Source organism: Dendronephthya gigantea, unplaced genomic scaffold (assembly GCF_004324835.1).
Source record: "Dendronephthya gigantea isolate DGI-Jeju-01 unplaced genomic scaffold, DenGig_1.0 000048F, whole genome shotgun sequence".
NCBI lineage: Eukaryota > Metazoa > Cnidaria > Anthozoa > Malacalcyonacea > Nephtheidae > Dendronephthya > Dendronephthya gigantea.
In genome coordinates, this window is record NW_021163058.1 from 1,026,085 (window position 1) to 1,042,059 (window position 15,975).

At 34.5% G+C, this 15,975-nt stretch overlaps 1 protein-coding gene across 1 annotated transcript; it reads left to right on the forward strand.

Moving 5' to 3' along the window:
- Nucleotides 1–513: 513 nt before the first annotated feature.
- On the forward strand, nucleotides 514–9,740 carry LOC114528235 (TBC1 domain family member 1-like). The gene is made up of 17 exons (XM_028549858.1): nucleotides 514–1,034; nucleotides 2,236–2,859; nucleotides 3,395–3,490; nucleotides 3,687–3,810; nucleotides 4,054–4,148; nucleotides 4,336–4,446; nucleotides 4,918–5,004; nucleotides 5,098–5,166; nucleotides 5,634–5,819; nucleotides 6,373–6,676; nucleotides 6,908–7,054; nucleotides 7,186–7,341; nucleotides 7,532–7,683; nucleotides 7,814–7,906; nucleotides 8,004–8,163; nucleotides 8,233–8,270; nucleotides 8,575–9,740. The coding sequence occupies exons 1-17, from the start codon at nucleotides 669–671 to the stop codon at nucleotides 9,367–9,369; spliced, it is 3,603 nt and encodes a 1,200-aa protein (XP_028405659.1). The 5' UTR covers nucleotides 514–668; the 3' UTR covers nucleotides 9,370–9,740.
- The last annotated feature ends 6,235 nt before the right edge of the window (nucleotides 9,741–15,975 follow it).

Genomic DNA, 15,975 nt, shown 5'->3' on the forward strand with positions numbered 1-15,975 from the left:
GTATAAAATGATAATTGACTTCACTATAATATAATAACATTAAACATGACTAGCTAACGGTATTATTACTTATTGGTATACTATCTATTGTAATATGACTTAGAAGTCTTATCAGTAATATATTATACATGGTTGTAAACTTGTAATTATTTTCGTAACTATGATGAGGTTTAATAAATTCTATTGTACATTCATTGATGTTATAGAGTACGCGCTGTGCAGATCAACATTCACGACGGTCATATTCGGAATACTATCGTGGGTAAATAAAGCTACAACTCGCAATGCGAATGTACCGTTGTACGAAATCTGCAGGAAAAGTTGTTCAAATTGGTATAGCCGTGCGTTGCGCACTCTCATTGTATTGCATCGTATAACTTGTATAACCGCGTGTTAATTCAATATTACCTTTCCCCGGAAGTCAAAATCTATTCTTCCTGTTATTGTTTTTGGACTTTGTTGCGCATGCTCTCAAGTGTCAGGGTCAAATCAAGTGCAAATTATATTAGTAAATCGCAGTGGAACAGAGATTGAGTAGAAAGGTGGCAGGAAACGATGATTAGAAATATTAAATGCAATAGATGTAATTTTTGCTTACACTTTTCTTTTAAAATGAAAACGTATGCTAGTTCTGCTATCTGACTTTAAATATAAGCTATTAAACGAAAATGAAAGAGACTGCTGTTACTTCAAAATCAAACACGAGTAATGGCATCTCTGACAGCGGTGAAAGATCTAAGCTGGTCTACTTTGGATCGCTCGTTATTGATAACAGATACACATCATGTATGCTTCCTTGGATTGTGGCTGAGATTAAGAGGAAATGCCAAAGACAGACTTTGGACGTTGTTGTAGGGAACACAAAGGTTATTGGAACTGGAAATGATACAATTGTCGAACATGGTTTGGTATCAATATCGAAGTGCATTAAACTTGAAGGAAGAGAAAGCTCAACGTTTGCTTATCTTACCAAAGATACAAAAAATAACTCAACTTGCTCGTGCCATGTATATGAAGCTGAAAACACGTCAAAGGTAATTTTCCTCTGCTGATTTCATGATAGAGACATGTATTAAAATTATAATATTAAAATTTGAAATGTAATTTGCATCTGGAATCACGATAGTGTAAACCGTAAACGTCGTTTGCTTGCTGTGAAATGCAAATACTTTCCCAAATTGGATAACATAAAAAATTTCAAAAAAATGTTTAATATACTCCCTATTAAACATACAAATGCATGATATAATTGTGCTAAAATTTTTCCTTCACATTTGATGCTCTGAGCTGCCATATGATATCATGTTTTTGTTTGAAATATTGAAAAAGTGTCATTGGAGAAGGCAAATATTGTATGCGTTTGACAAGATTGACTGATTATTTTTGACTGTATCAAAATTGAAGAAATTGATTAATTACAATAGGATAGGGTTTCATATTTGAAACTAGTTTCCACAATGTAAAAGTAATTGATAATATAAAATGATATATATTTATACAAAACTATATATATGACATGATTCATGCTCTTGAAATGTTGCAAAAAAATTTAAGAAAGTGTGTAGGTGTTGAGCAACATTTCAAAAGCCTTATTCATGATATAAAAATAAAGCTTATGAATACTGTTTTATGAGAACATTTTTAAAAAATATCATCCAACATTTTCAAATTTATATTTAATTATCTATATATTTCTGAAGATCTCAGTTTTCAAATTTTACATTAAAAGAATGGCACAGCAATGTTGGAAACATTGACCACAACCTGGTTTAACAAATATTGGGGTTTTTTGTCATTACATATGTGATAGCATGTTTTCTTCTATTTTTATTTTCATTGCTATTAAATCAATCTTTTTCTGACTTGTTGGTACATTGTTATTATTGTTTTCTCAGAATGTCTGTAAATTATTGTTTTCTAAATTATGAATATATCAAATTTAAAAAAAATGCCATTCTAAAAGTACTTTTTTTGAACTTAGCAACTTAAAAATGTATCATATATATATATATATATATATATATTTATATATATATATATTGAACTTAGCAACTTAAAAATGTATCATATATTATATATATATATATATATATATAATTATATATATATATATATATATATATATATATATATATATACCGGTACTAGTAATGTCTTTAATATCTAGTAGCCAGGGTTTGGATAGGAATTTCCTTGCTTTTGGTTATTTGCATGTTGTTTCTTGTTTGTTTGCAGGCTGGTCGGTTTCTTGTAGCATTGAAACAAGCATTGGAAGAATGTAAACGTCCACTACCATTGAAAGATATCGTCAAAAAGGATGCAGCATTACAAGATCACCTGCATGGAAAGGAAGACCAACAACATGTGCAATACAGTGTAACATATGTTGGTAGACTGGGTGTATCACACAGGAGAGCACCTGAAACTTTAATTGACAATTCAGTAGAGAGATTTCATCATCATAATCAACAGATATTATTGACATCAAAATTAAACTCTCTGAGAACAGAACAAAATGAAAGTGAAACACCAACAGAGGAACGTCGTGCTGGACGGTCGCCAATTAAAACTATGAGCATTGAAATTGAGGGTGTAAGGCCAGGACAGGAAGATACTGAAGATGTAGTTCGACCACGTTCTGTTAGTGATGGTACACCTTCATTCTTAATGAATCCTACTGCACGTCAAGAATCAAATCCATTTGGAAAGCCAATAAAGTCGAACAGGAAGTTCAGTATCCTCTCAGAAAGTCGCATTCTAGTCATGGATATCTCTGTTTATTCAATCACTTTCAGTTCTTCAGTAACTGGGAAAGTTGTAATGCAAAGAAAAGTGCAAGAGATCTCATTCTGTCAACAGGTACAGTGTATAGTGTGTTTAATAATTGTTATATTAAAGAATGTCCTACATATAAGAATATTCTGGTTTTTACAAGTTTTGTTCACCTTTGTAAGGCAGAGCTGGCATTGGATTTCTAATTATAACTGTACCTCTTGTGTTAGCTTGTTTCATAAGTTTACAAGACAGGAAATTTGTGTTAAAGTGAGAAGATTTGGGAAGTTAGGTTCTACTATAAAATGACATTATTTTAATGGCATAATAGCTCAGTTAACTTAAGAAACCTGGTGTACTCACATGGTGCCCCTCGTTAGTCTTGAGATCACCACAGTCTGCCTTTTTCATACTCTTTCAGTAAGCGGGTGAAGAGAAGTATTAGCTTTTACACAATTTTTATTCTACTTCTTGCAGTGAGCACTGCTTTCTCTGCTTCTACCTTGAAGGAAAAGAAGCTAACCTGACGTGGCTAATATAGCATATATTTCCCTAGGCTCTTTTTGGCCCTTATCTCTAGCGCTAAATGTACTTGAGCACATTTAACTTGATTTCCTTTTAGGGCACCATTGAACCAGAGCATTTTGGCTTCATTTGTCATCATCCTAAGAGTTCCCAATATTACTGTTATGTATTCAGAGCTGAATCAAAGCAAGAGGTTTGTTTTACAAGTACATTAATAAACTGACAAGGCTATATTTTGGTTGCCTATTAATGAAATACTTCATGATTACTAATTTATTATACTCATAAATTGTGCTTATAAGTTATAACACTAACATCCATTCTTAATTTTCACATGTTTGTTGTTTATTTGTCATGAAATGATGTAACAATTCCCTATTAATTTTTAGGTGAATAACATCATGAAATCTTTGAAAAGATCTTTTACTTCTGCCTGGCAAGCTGTAGGTTCTACAGCACCATGTGAAAATTGTCCTTTACACAAGCTACATTGTTTATGCCAATTGTTGGAAGGTACAGTACATATAGTTTACTAATTAAAAAATGTAATTAGTAAAGTGCATCTAAAGATTGTCTACAAGAGACAACATGTATACTGTTACAAAATACAGATTATACCAATTTCTAACTGATCTGCCATTTTGACATTAAAGATAATGCACAAATATTGTGTCAATTTTTTGCCAGATATGCCTTATGACTGCACTGAAGTGTAATGATAAATGACTGAATACACTGAGCTCTTTATTTACACAGGACAGAAACACACTGATCAAGAAACTATTATACGTCAGCATTTAATCAACAACTTTGGTGATTGTGTTCTGGAAGACTTCAAAAAGAAATACCAGGTAAATCAGAGTAAATGTACTCTTGCATTTCTGAATGATACGTGTGTTTGTTTACCTACTGTAGATTTACGCTTTCCAAATTATGGTGACAAGAGAAATCTCATCAAAATTACACCAGTTCGGCGTTGTTAAATAACAATTAACGAGATTCAGAATCGTGTTGAAATTCTTCTATTGTTATTTGCAGGCGGAGTCGAAACGTCGCGATGTAAATGAACAAAATGAAATTATGATGTCATTGATACGTCAACGGTATGAAGAAATGCAGGAGGTTCATAGACACCTACCAAGTGTTCAGGTATGAAGAATGCGTGTTCAGGTATTATACATGTTCCTCAACTTTCAATTCCAGTCAGACTCTTAAAATTGTGTTGGAAAAATCGACAGAATACCTGATAAAATCGTTCCGGTAATGGTATTCTTTCTAGACACAATACACTTGTCTGCTTGACGAAGCTGGTTTCAGAGCTATTAAATGAGAATTCGACAATATAACATCTGGGAGTGAAATGTTCCAATGGGAGCTGTTTATAATGTCTCGTAAAAAATACATAGTCCAACGTTAAGGATCTAAAACTGGCAATTTACCTGGCCTTGGAGTCTACGAATTAACGTTTAGAAGACAGCCTTCATTGAATTAGCAGTTTGATTGTCTACTAACCTTAAGACTGCAAATTCCAAGTGAATATCTCAGGAAACCACGTATTACTCATTAACCTATTGCACTTTATCGTGCATTCTAATAATTTTGTCTTTTTCGTCCGTCCAGGTTCAACGGACTGGCACTGCTGCCAAAGAGAGACCTCCGCAAAACATCATAGCTAAAGCAAAACGTTCTCTGGGCGATATATTTCGGGTATGCTTAGGCGTAATTCTTGTTTATATTCTGTAATTATTCGAGTAGCACTGAACTGGCTTGACAGGTCAAAATATAATTTTTTTTATTAAGTCAAAAACAAGAAGTTGGAGTAGAGTTGATCTTGATGGGGCATCTTCTGCTGACGAAGCTGAGAGTAAGGTGCGGAAGATGGTATTTTATACTAGCTAATTGCGATGATCCGGGAAAATACTGAAGATATATAGCACATGTAGCTTTCGTATGTACCATGGCAATCAGCCTATAGACATTGCTCGAATGCGTCTGGAAACACTGACCTACACTATAAATGAATTGAGCACACGATCTAGGATATTTAATCAGGTGCTCGATGCCGCCATCACTGCTCACTACGAAGCTATGAGGCTACAGTATGAGTCTTTAGTACATGTCATGCTGTGACTTGAACCTGATTGTGAGGTGCTGCTAGATTTAGTACACAGAAGAACACTGATAGTTACTGGATAAAACATCACAGCCGTTTTTAGATGTTCCGAACTTAACAAAGTTGACAGCTACAGTATTTGTGATTGTGCCTGCGTGCAGTGTAGTTATTTCAGTAAATGAATAACATAAGTTATATTTTGGTGCATGTTTGACATTGCTAGACTGGGGGTAGCAGGCATCAATTGCAACATCAGAAACGTGTCAGTGTTCACGAGATGCCCAAAACACCGGGAACCGAAGAGGAGAAAAACGAAGTTCCTGCGAGCAATGAAATACTCAACAAACCTAAACGTACGCACCGCAGATCCTACAGTGACATCAGTCATGGTTTCAAATCACCAACCAAGGTAGTTTAAATTACTTTGTTATATTAAGTCGTACAACTCCTGGCCTGGAACGTTTCGTGCAAAATTGATTCGAATCTTTAAATGTGCACGATAAGGTCATGTGAATTATAAGTCCAAACAGCCACCAACACTTATTTTCTACCCTGTCACAAATATGATGCTTACTGATTTACTGTACTAATTTGAGGGTTAACCTAGTAAATTAGGTTAGTTACAGTACGTTAGTTACAGTTAGTAGCATTTAGATCTAGCTTTTTACCGAAGTTTTGAAATTTGAAATTTCTTTGTGAAAATAACCAAGACGTTGCCCTCCGTTCTTCAAAGCTTACTTAGCAAGCTCCTCAAAACAAAAATTATAAACTATTCTTTCTTGTACACTTTGTTCGTCTATGAATAAGATGAGAGGATTCAAGGGCGTTACTAAGTTAATTGTGTTGCAAGATTGCTCAAAATGTAACAAAAAAGTGCACAGAGTTAAGAATATCTCTTCAAAGATGCCATTGAATACTCTACTACATACAAGGTAAAAATATTTCAAACATGATTTTCACAGGTTGTAAAAGATCCAGATGACAGTCGAGAGCATGTTTCTGATGATGAACATTTTCGTGTTGAGGATCCACATTGTGAAGACTCCAACACAACCAGCAGTCCTAAGAAGTCGCTATCAAAGAAACCGTCTTTTCGCCTTGCAATCTTTGATAGTGTTGCCACACTATCGAAACTACCTAATATGGCTATTGCGGAGGACAGAACAGCTAAGAAATCACGTGAGCAGCTTCGGGCATTATGGAAGAAAGCAATCATGGAACAACGACTTTTGATTCGAATGGAAAAAGAGAATTCGAAATTGCGAGGTAATTTAATGTTAATTGTAAAAAGTTTCGCCGCATGTTTGACAAAGCGTAACGCGAGCTGTGCTATGGCAAGTAATATAACTACAGTATTGGTTGCTGTTGAGTAATTTCAAAAGGAATAAGTCGCTGTGATATGATGAAGAGACACCAATTCGTATTCCTAGTGGCTTCAAACATACTTTGTACTTTGTTAATATTTTTTTTTATCTCTTTGTGGAATATTTACTTTAGCTGGCGAAGGCATAGCCAAAACCAAGCGTCTTAAATTGGAGTATAAAGAAGTTCAATCAAGCAATTTAGCAAATGAAATGTGGAATAAATTGTTAACAAATGAAAATTTGGTCGATCAGGATTCTCTTGTTGATATTGTTAGGTCTGGTATGTTGGAGCTTTCTTATATGAAGTACAAAGTAATCAATTCAAAACAATTCCTGTTCCTATTGATCCGATCCAAAATTCAATTCTTGTGTTCATCTTTTGGCTTCAGTTCTTATTCTTAAATCCTGCAGGTGTACCGAAGACTCGACGTGGGGAAATTTGGCGATTTTTATTAAAGCAAAATTTGTTGAGAAACAAACAAAAGCCCAGATTATCAATGATACAGTCTTACAAAGAATTAAAAGAGAGGAATTCTGTTCATCAACATGCAATACTCATTGACTGCAGTAAGTTAATGTGTTTGGTTGCAACTACAATTTTTTGTAGGTCAGTTGCTGTGTTTACCCCCAAAGCAAATGACACCTTTACATAGTGTACTGTGTTGAACTAAAAGATAATGGTATTCAAAACTTCAGTGATGTCTATCACTGATGAAGTGTGAATGTCTTTTACCATACCAATCTCATTGTGTTTCAGATCGAACATTCCCATCGCACCCTTACTTTAGTCAACATGTGGGTGTTGGTCAGTTTGCTTTATTTAACTTACTAAAAGCATATTCAAATTTGGATCCTGAACTCGGATATTGCCAAGGTTTAAGTTTTGTTGCTGGGATACTTCTCATGCATGTAAGTCTTTTAGCCTTGACATATATGTTTTTCTCAAATTGCTGTCAGAATGACTTAAATACAAAGAATATAATTGAATCAACCTGCAAGCTCTGTTCTCACATATTTCACAAAATTGTTTTCTTGACAGCTCAGCGAAGAAGAAGCTTTTGAAGTTTTGCATCATTTGAATTACTATTATAGACTACGTAATCAATACATGCCTGATATGGGCGGCTTGAGAGTAAGTAAATTACATATTCAACTCTTCGCTAAATATAAAGAATGTGCGGTTTCGTAGAGACATTTCAGGACTTTTCTTTTTTTTATAATTCTCTTAGGTACAGTTTTACCAATATTCTCGTCTTCTTCACGATGCCTGCCCTCGTCTTTATGATCATTTTGAAAACTACGAAGTGACACCGGCCCTTTATACTGCATCATGGTTTCTTACTCTCTTTGCTTCCTTGTTCCCCGTTTCGTTTGCTTGTCGAGCACTAGGTAAGAAGTGATTTTCTTCTTGAATGACATGTTGCCATTCATACTGACAACACACATGTTTTTCTCAAGATTTGCTGTGCCTTGGAGGGTTAGAGACTGTTTTCAAGGTAAGCTTCTAGTATAAATTGTGTATGTATTATGTATATAAATGTTTCTTTTCCGCTCCAGAAGCCTAAATAAGGTTTATCATTCGCTTCCGCCATTTTTGCCGTACGAAAAGTCCTCTTTCTAATTCGGAAAAACAAGTCGAAAAGGTGTAATACCTTCTCAGATTTTACGTTATCTGCTGGCCTTATTTCGTAAATTCGTCATCATATTATGAGCTTTCAAAATGTGACTTTTTTACCTGGCTGACCTCACAATCAACGTATCCACTTTATTGTGTTTCTGAATCACAATATTTTCCGGCAGGTGGCCATAACTCTTGTCAGTCGTTTCCAAGACCAGATCTTGGCTTGTGAAAGTCTTGAAACAATTGTGGAATTTCTGAAGATTGACCTACCACAGTTAGCAGTTGATCAACAAGAAAGTATCATTAAGGATGCTCTTGCTATGGATATTGGAGACAAAATTCTAAGATTTGAAGTTGAATATCAAGTTTTTCAAGAGGAAGAAATAAATCCAGAGCTTCTGAAACCATATATAGAGAAAGCTGAGAAACTAGCTGAGGAAAATGCAAATTTGAAACGTCGTGTGAGTGGTTTGAAGAAGGAAATAAAACGAAACGAGAAAGTTTTTCTAGAAAAGATTAATGAGCTGGTAGCCGAGAACAGCAGGTTGAGATCTCTTGCCAACGTGAATGTAGAAGAAAGTCCGCCATTGAATGATAATCATGCTAATGATCGTGTGATATATAATGATGATGATCGTTCTGGCGACATATCTCCAGGATATGTTGAACTTACTGCTACTGGTCACAGTTTTGATATAAATTCAGGTGACATTACTGGTGATAGTGGTGTGGTGTATGGTGATTATTGTGTGATGAATGATGGTGATAATAGTGCTGGGTATTCACCTAATGAACCAATTAAAAACTCATGTACAAGTCCAACAGATGATAACACAGATAGTTTCGAGCACATTCTGGGTGGAACTGATGATGAGACTGATGCTTTGTCTTGTGATTCACCGCTAACTATTGAAGATTCACTATGTGACCAGTCTATTAGCCCTGAGTCAGAACATAACTCGACAAAACTGTAGGGAAAATATATAATTGTAATTTATCACGCAGAAAGTAAAGGTAATCTTTGAAAAGGTTTTGAAACTAAGGTATCCAGTATGCCTAACGATTTCTCTTCTGTATGATAATACAACGAGAAATAGAAAAGATTCTTTTCAGTTTTACTACTATTTAAATTATAATACAGGCTTGCTTCATGTGAGTATGTGATTAGGTTAAATTCAGGCAATATTCAGGTTTCAGCGAGTTTGGGAAACAAGATAAAAACTTCTATATAATCATGAAAAAAATTATTTTTTTACATATTACGGAAATTGAATTTGTCCGAATACAAATAATATGAAGATAATTTAATAATTGGATTATAGTTTATTTGTAATATATAAGATAATTATAAGAAAACAGAAGAAAAAACTTATTAATATTTGCTACAAATAAATGAATATGCTGCTTTATACCTATTTGTGTTCGTTGTGTTAATATCGACAACAACATGGCCAACTGCAATACTAGCCCGGTAATACGTCTTTCAATAGACCCGGTAATACGTCTTTCAATAGACCCGGTAATACGTCTTTCAATAGACCCGGTAATACGTCTTTCCATAGACCCAGTATTACGTCTTTCCATAGACCTGGTAATACGTCTTTCAATAGACCCGGTAATACGTCTTTCCATAGACCTGGTAATACGTCTTTCAATAGCCCCGGTAATACGTCTTTCAATAGACCCGGTAATACGTCTTTCCATAGACCTGGTAATACGTCTTTCAATAGACCCGGTAATACGTCTTTCAATAGACCTGGTAATACGTCTTTCAATAGACCCGGTAATACGTCTTTCCATAGACCCAGTATTACGTCTTTCAATAGACCCGGTAATACGTCTTTCAATAGACCTGGTAATACGTCACAACTTTAACGCTTTTAATTTATGACTACCTTAATGATATGGATTTCAAGTTTTACTCTCACGAGCTACATGCAAAGATGTGAAACATTCTTTTTTCACATATGCATAAATATTTTTTCATTGAAACTGTATATATAGAAATAGGCCAAACACGAAAACGAGAAGAATTGAGCCATGGTCTGTGTTATAGCTAATTCCACATTTATTCGTTAAAATATTTCATGTATGTGTTGAAGAAGAATGCTTTACTCTTCTTGTACATGGCCAAAACTACGAATGTTTCCAGATCAGTGAAGAGGTCAGGATCGTTTGTCTCGTGATTGTTTTGCTGCATCATCATGCTTTCAGTCGTGATTTTCAATTTTTTTCATCCAGTTACTTTGATCTCTGCTAACGCAAGAGCAACTCTCGGTAAAGTTTCAGAAGTCGTTTATTGACAAGAAAAGAGAGGGCGATGAATAATCCTTGTAGAGAAGCAAACAAAACAAACATGATCGAAAATATTGCTGAATCCAATAAAACGTCAAGGAATCCAAAAACCCAAGTTATTCCAGTGAGAGATGAAAGTTTTAAGTAGATCCACACTATGTTCTGTTTATGACGTTTTCCTCCGGATGTATAAAGTTCTTGGCTTTTGCGTTTTTCGAGTTGAATCTTTATAATTGTATAAAGAAACATAGCTGTATTGAAAAGGACGATAAGGCCGACTGGTAAAATAAAGAGGAATAACTGTGCTTGTCTGTTTGTAATCCAACATGCCGCTCGTTCGTGTTCCGAGCTATAACCAGCATCATAGACGTTGAAAAAATGAAGAAATGTTGTAACTGAGATGAATAGAAGTGGAACACCCCACACAAACTCACTATAGATCATAAAACGTTTCTTATCTTCCATAAACGTAGACGGGCGTCTCAGTTTCTTTGGGGCTAAAATTGTTTTTGTATGAAATGCAATGACCGACATCGCTGTAAATGTCACTAAAAATAGATAATGTTCAATGATACTGACGATTGTACAGAATTGAGGCCATTGTATCTGCGGTACTCCAACTAACCAAAGCAGTTGGGCGAGGAACAGGGAGACAGCAAGATTGAGAAGATTTTTTCCAGGAAGTTTACGCAATTCTGAGAAAACCATATATGTAAGGATTAAAGCGGATAAGCTCAGCAAAGATAATGTAAAAGTGAAAATCGTTAAAATTTCCATTGCCTCTAAAATATAACCAAATTTTTCTCTGGTACGTTCGTGCAAAAGCGTTCTATTGGTGCATAATATAAGTGTGTCGTTGTCCATTCTATAATCACCAATGTTGTAAAGTCCTTGCGTTCTGTTGTAGAAAACACTTAAATTTTGAAATATTATATACTCCTCTTGTTTCAAATATACTTGTACTCCTACACAATTTGAATGAACTATGTCGTCGCAGATTGTGATGCTTGTCCCTTCAGTAAACACCTCGTGTGGTGGGAATGTCTGGTTAGTTGATATGACATGATATCTATTATTTTTCAACCGGGTATATTCCTCTTTCGCGTAGCTTTTTAAACCAATACAGGCCAGTCTTCGAGCTGTCACCTTAAAGATTTTAAATTGATGTGAAGATATTTGTATAATGCATTCATGTGTAAAATGCAAAATATCAGCAATAGACAATGTTTCCTTTAGAATTTCTTTGCGGAGTTTCGTTGACTGAATGAACACAGTTAGACGTTGGATACTTGTTAACGTTACTTCAAACTCAACGATATGATATGTCTTTATTTTGTGGATAGTAACATCTGATATTTGAGTTTCATTCAAGTAAAATTGTTTTGTCAATGCAGTCACAAACTCTGTGGTGTTGATGTTGAAATAGGATTTATTACGATGAAGATTCTGAAGCCATAGTACAACATGGTATTTATCTGTCAAATCTTTCACAGGAGGCATAAGTTTACCACGTTGACATATTTCTAGAAGAGAATCGAAAATCTTTCCTGTTGGACATTTTCGAGATACCGTGGATACTCTCCATGTTTCAGGATCATTCATTATGATTGAAAAAGAAGGTACGACTGGGCGTCTAGAATTGAATGCTGAAACTCCACGAGAAATTCGAAGACCACAAGTCAATACATGAATCGGGATTTCATTGCACTGCGCACACCAAACATTTTTGTAGTTGGCAAATCTTTTGACAACGGCTACTGGGCCATTTCTACATTCCTCGGAGACATTATTGTAAAGACAATCGTCTTTCACTTCATAACTGCAATATCGTCTAGCTTGGTTCTGACCAGGCATCATAAAAATATGGCCATACCCACAATATTTTAGCACAAACAAGATCATGTCTTTGAAATTTGATATGGAAGTAGGAGGTATGATAGAGCAAGTTATATTCAATGAAAAATAGTCAAATGTTTCAATGTAATTACAGCGCGCACAAAATTCGTTCCGATAAACGATGTTATTCATATCTATCACTGGTAAATGTAGGTAAATTGACTCAATTTTAACTACAAAATTTGTAGAAATGTTCTGACATTTAAACAATGTTTCTTCATCCAACCAACCATGAGCACATACGGTGACCATCCAGATAGTTTTACCTTTGCCTACATAACCAGGTAAACATGATACCATACTATGGTCTAAATTTCGGGTCTTATTCATACCATATTGTTGTTTACCGCAATAAACTTCATAGTCATAGCAGCAATCATTGTAAACAAGATAACATTGGTCATCACAATAACAATTATACTCTTGGCTGTCTATTAACTTGTTGTTTTTATCGTTGTTGTTGTTATCACAACGTTCACGACATGTGTCGTACTCCGTGCAGACAATACCAAAGGAACGAATATTTCGGTTAGTATGAACATATTTATTTTTATTATTCCTCATGTAGGCAACAATACGTTCTGTTTCTGTTGTCCTCGTCAGTGACTCAGGCCTTAAAAATTAAATTAAAAACTGAGAAAAACTTTTTTTTGAAAAAGCTGTACGTATGACGAAAATCGCGTCGTGTGTACCTCACTTATACTTTCTTACTGAATAAACCCGCAGTACAATTACAAACATCAGATTTCAAATTTTGCTATCTGCAAATGAGCAAAAATGTGGCATTCAACAATCGACACTCACTAGTTATCGCTTTTCAGACTGAATAACAGTTGTCATGTAGAACTGATCGTGTATCATGCGTGAATGCATATAAGAGAGATCAGAGATCAATGATATAGATTTGAGAAACCTTTAATGCGCGTCACTATTTGACCACATAAGTAAAATTAATTTCAAAAATAAAGGTAAAAGTCATTCCATTTTTCCAATACCTTTTATTTTTCTTTCGTTTACATATTCTACCACTTGACTGATTTTTTGTTCCTTCACTGTTTGTTTCATCTTTCCTGGTTTTGTCCTTCTCGTGGTCATGAAGCAGACGTTCAACAAGCCTGATCTTTGCCACACCATGTTTAGATTTCGTTGGTACTAAAGATCCTGCATCGTCAAATATATTGTAGTATATTACGAGAATAAGAAGAATAGGATAAGTTGTCGACCACAACATTTTTAAGATATTAATCAAGTTTTATCTCAAGGTATAATATATAGCTAGCACTTTACGCTCATGGATTAAAGCAATTAAGTCAAACTGAGAGTGTTGAACAGTAGGAAGGGCAATTTATCTTTATCTTATAAACCTGCATGGCATCAGTTTAATGTGCTAATAAGACATTACAGCTTTTAGGAAACGAAAGCAAATTAAATTACGATTGTGCAATTTTTAGGTATGTCACTTTTAACTCCTGTCCAAATTTGATTAATCCGGCTTTCACAATACAAGGCGTAAAGTTAAAAACAATTATAAAACCAAACAAAAAGTGCTATTCGTGTCATAAAAATGGATTATCTTGTCTTGTATGAAGTGAGGTATGGTTAATTGAGGGGAACGTTGGCATTATACTGTAAAGACAAACATTAATTCGGATTAGCCACTATATGTGCATGCCTGGTTTATATGATGCATAAGTTAATTTTACATTTTTTCTCCTCGCCAAGTTCTGTTTATTTGTCGGTGTTTTTTCAGTAACGTTTTAATAACGGTAACTGACGATTTTAAATTGTTATAAGGTGCAATAATGGTGTTTTAAGAATTGAGATATTTATAGAAATAGGCATTTATTAGCGATTTCACCTTTTTGACAATCTGTTTATATCAACTTTCGTGAATGGAAGGCTTGCTAACAGAAAAACAGGCGCCATACAAACTGATATTGGTATTATCATTGGAAAAAAATGCAAACTTATGCCTCATTTTGTGTCAATGAAAGCTAAGACACAACCTTTCCCCAAAGTTAACTCTGATTGTCTCCGCCCCTAAAACTAAATAAAGCCCTGCAATATTTAAAGAACGTAACTTGCCATAACAAAAAAATAACAGTACATAGATTAGACTACAATGCATTGCAAGTATTAAGAATAAATTACTGAGAAAATAAGGATTAAAAAACTAACGAATTTCAACATAACGGTGAAAATGAACTTCCTTATACTAAAAAAGATTCCTTTTTAGATTTCATAATTTACATCCGTCGTCCTCCTCGTTACAGCCGGCAATTGAAATGATATTTTATATTTAATTCGAGAGGAATACATGAATAAGGATATGTGTGCTGGTGTGTTGCTTCAGGAAATATTTTGTTCGAGATTGCAGTTAACGCTATAGTGTAGCTGTCTGATTCGAAGTTTCAAAGCATCGCTTAATTGGATGCAAAGTTGAAATTTGTTTATACGAAGAAGCATTGATGATTCTTTGCGAAGTGTTGGTTTTGGTGGTATTCTGAATAAATGAGATATTACACAGTTCAAACAAAATCATAATTTCAATTACAGATATTTGTTCTTCCACATGAGTAATCAAACTTATTTCAAATCAATTTTGTTTTATATTTGTCTTTATTCTTGTTAGCAAAAAAGTACTTAAGCAAGAATTTCTCCCATGTTTAAATAAACGCTAAATATATTAAGCATGTTTTATAAGGAACTTTGTGTCATTCCCTTCGTTTATCGTTTTTATTGCGACTAGGGACCTCAGTAATTTCCTGTTTCAAAGTTTTGCGCGATTTTCTACTTTGTGCCAAAATGCATGAAACGTTTTTAACTGGAACTATGGTAATTTAAATTTCTGGGTTCTGATAAACTTAGAATTCCAATATGTTCCCCCTCAAGGAGCCCTATATTCTTCACTTTCTCATCAAGAATTGCTCCGCTGTTCCTGCGCGACCGAATAAGATCAAATGTATGTAAACCAGACTCCAAAGTTTACAATGTCAATGATCACAATTTTTCTTATATTCCATCTTTATCATTAAATAGGCTAATATATACATTTCGATACACTTCCCATTTATCCTAAACTTGGGAAGTTGGGGAGGGGTTTATGTAGCGAAACTCCATTTTGAATTTTTTTTATATAGAATGGAGCGTATTTACCATTCAGTAAATGTTTCATGTTTCACGCAAAATGCTCGTTAAGACATCATCCTATTTCTATACTGTGTTCAACAGGTGTGTTTGTAAATAGAAAATTTTATCCAAACAAGAATTATTTTTTAATTGAACTCATCTAGAACGAGTCAGCTGTTCAACTAAAAGAAGACAGAAATCCAGAAGAATTAAATGACTATAGGTTGAGGTAAAAGACGTGTCGTTTGTGCTTTCATTTT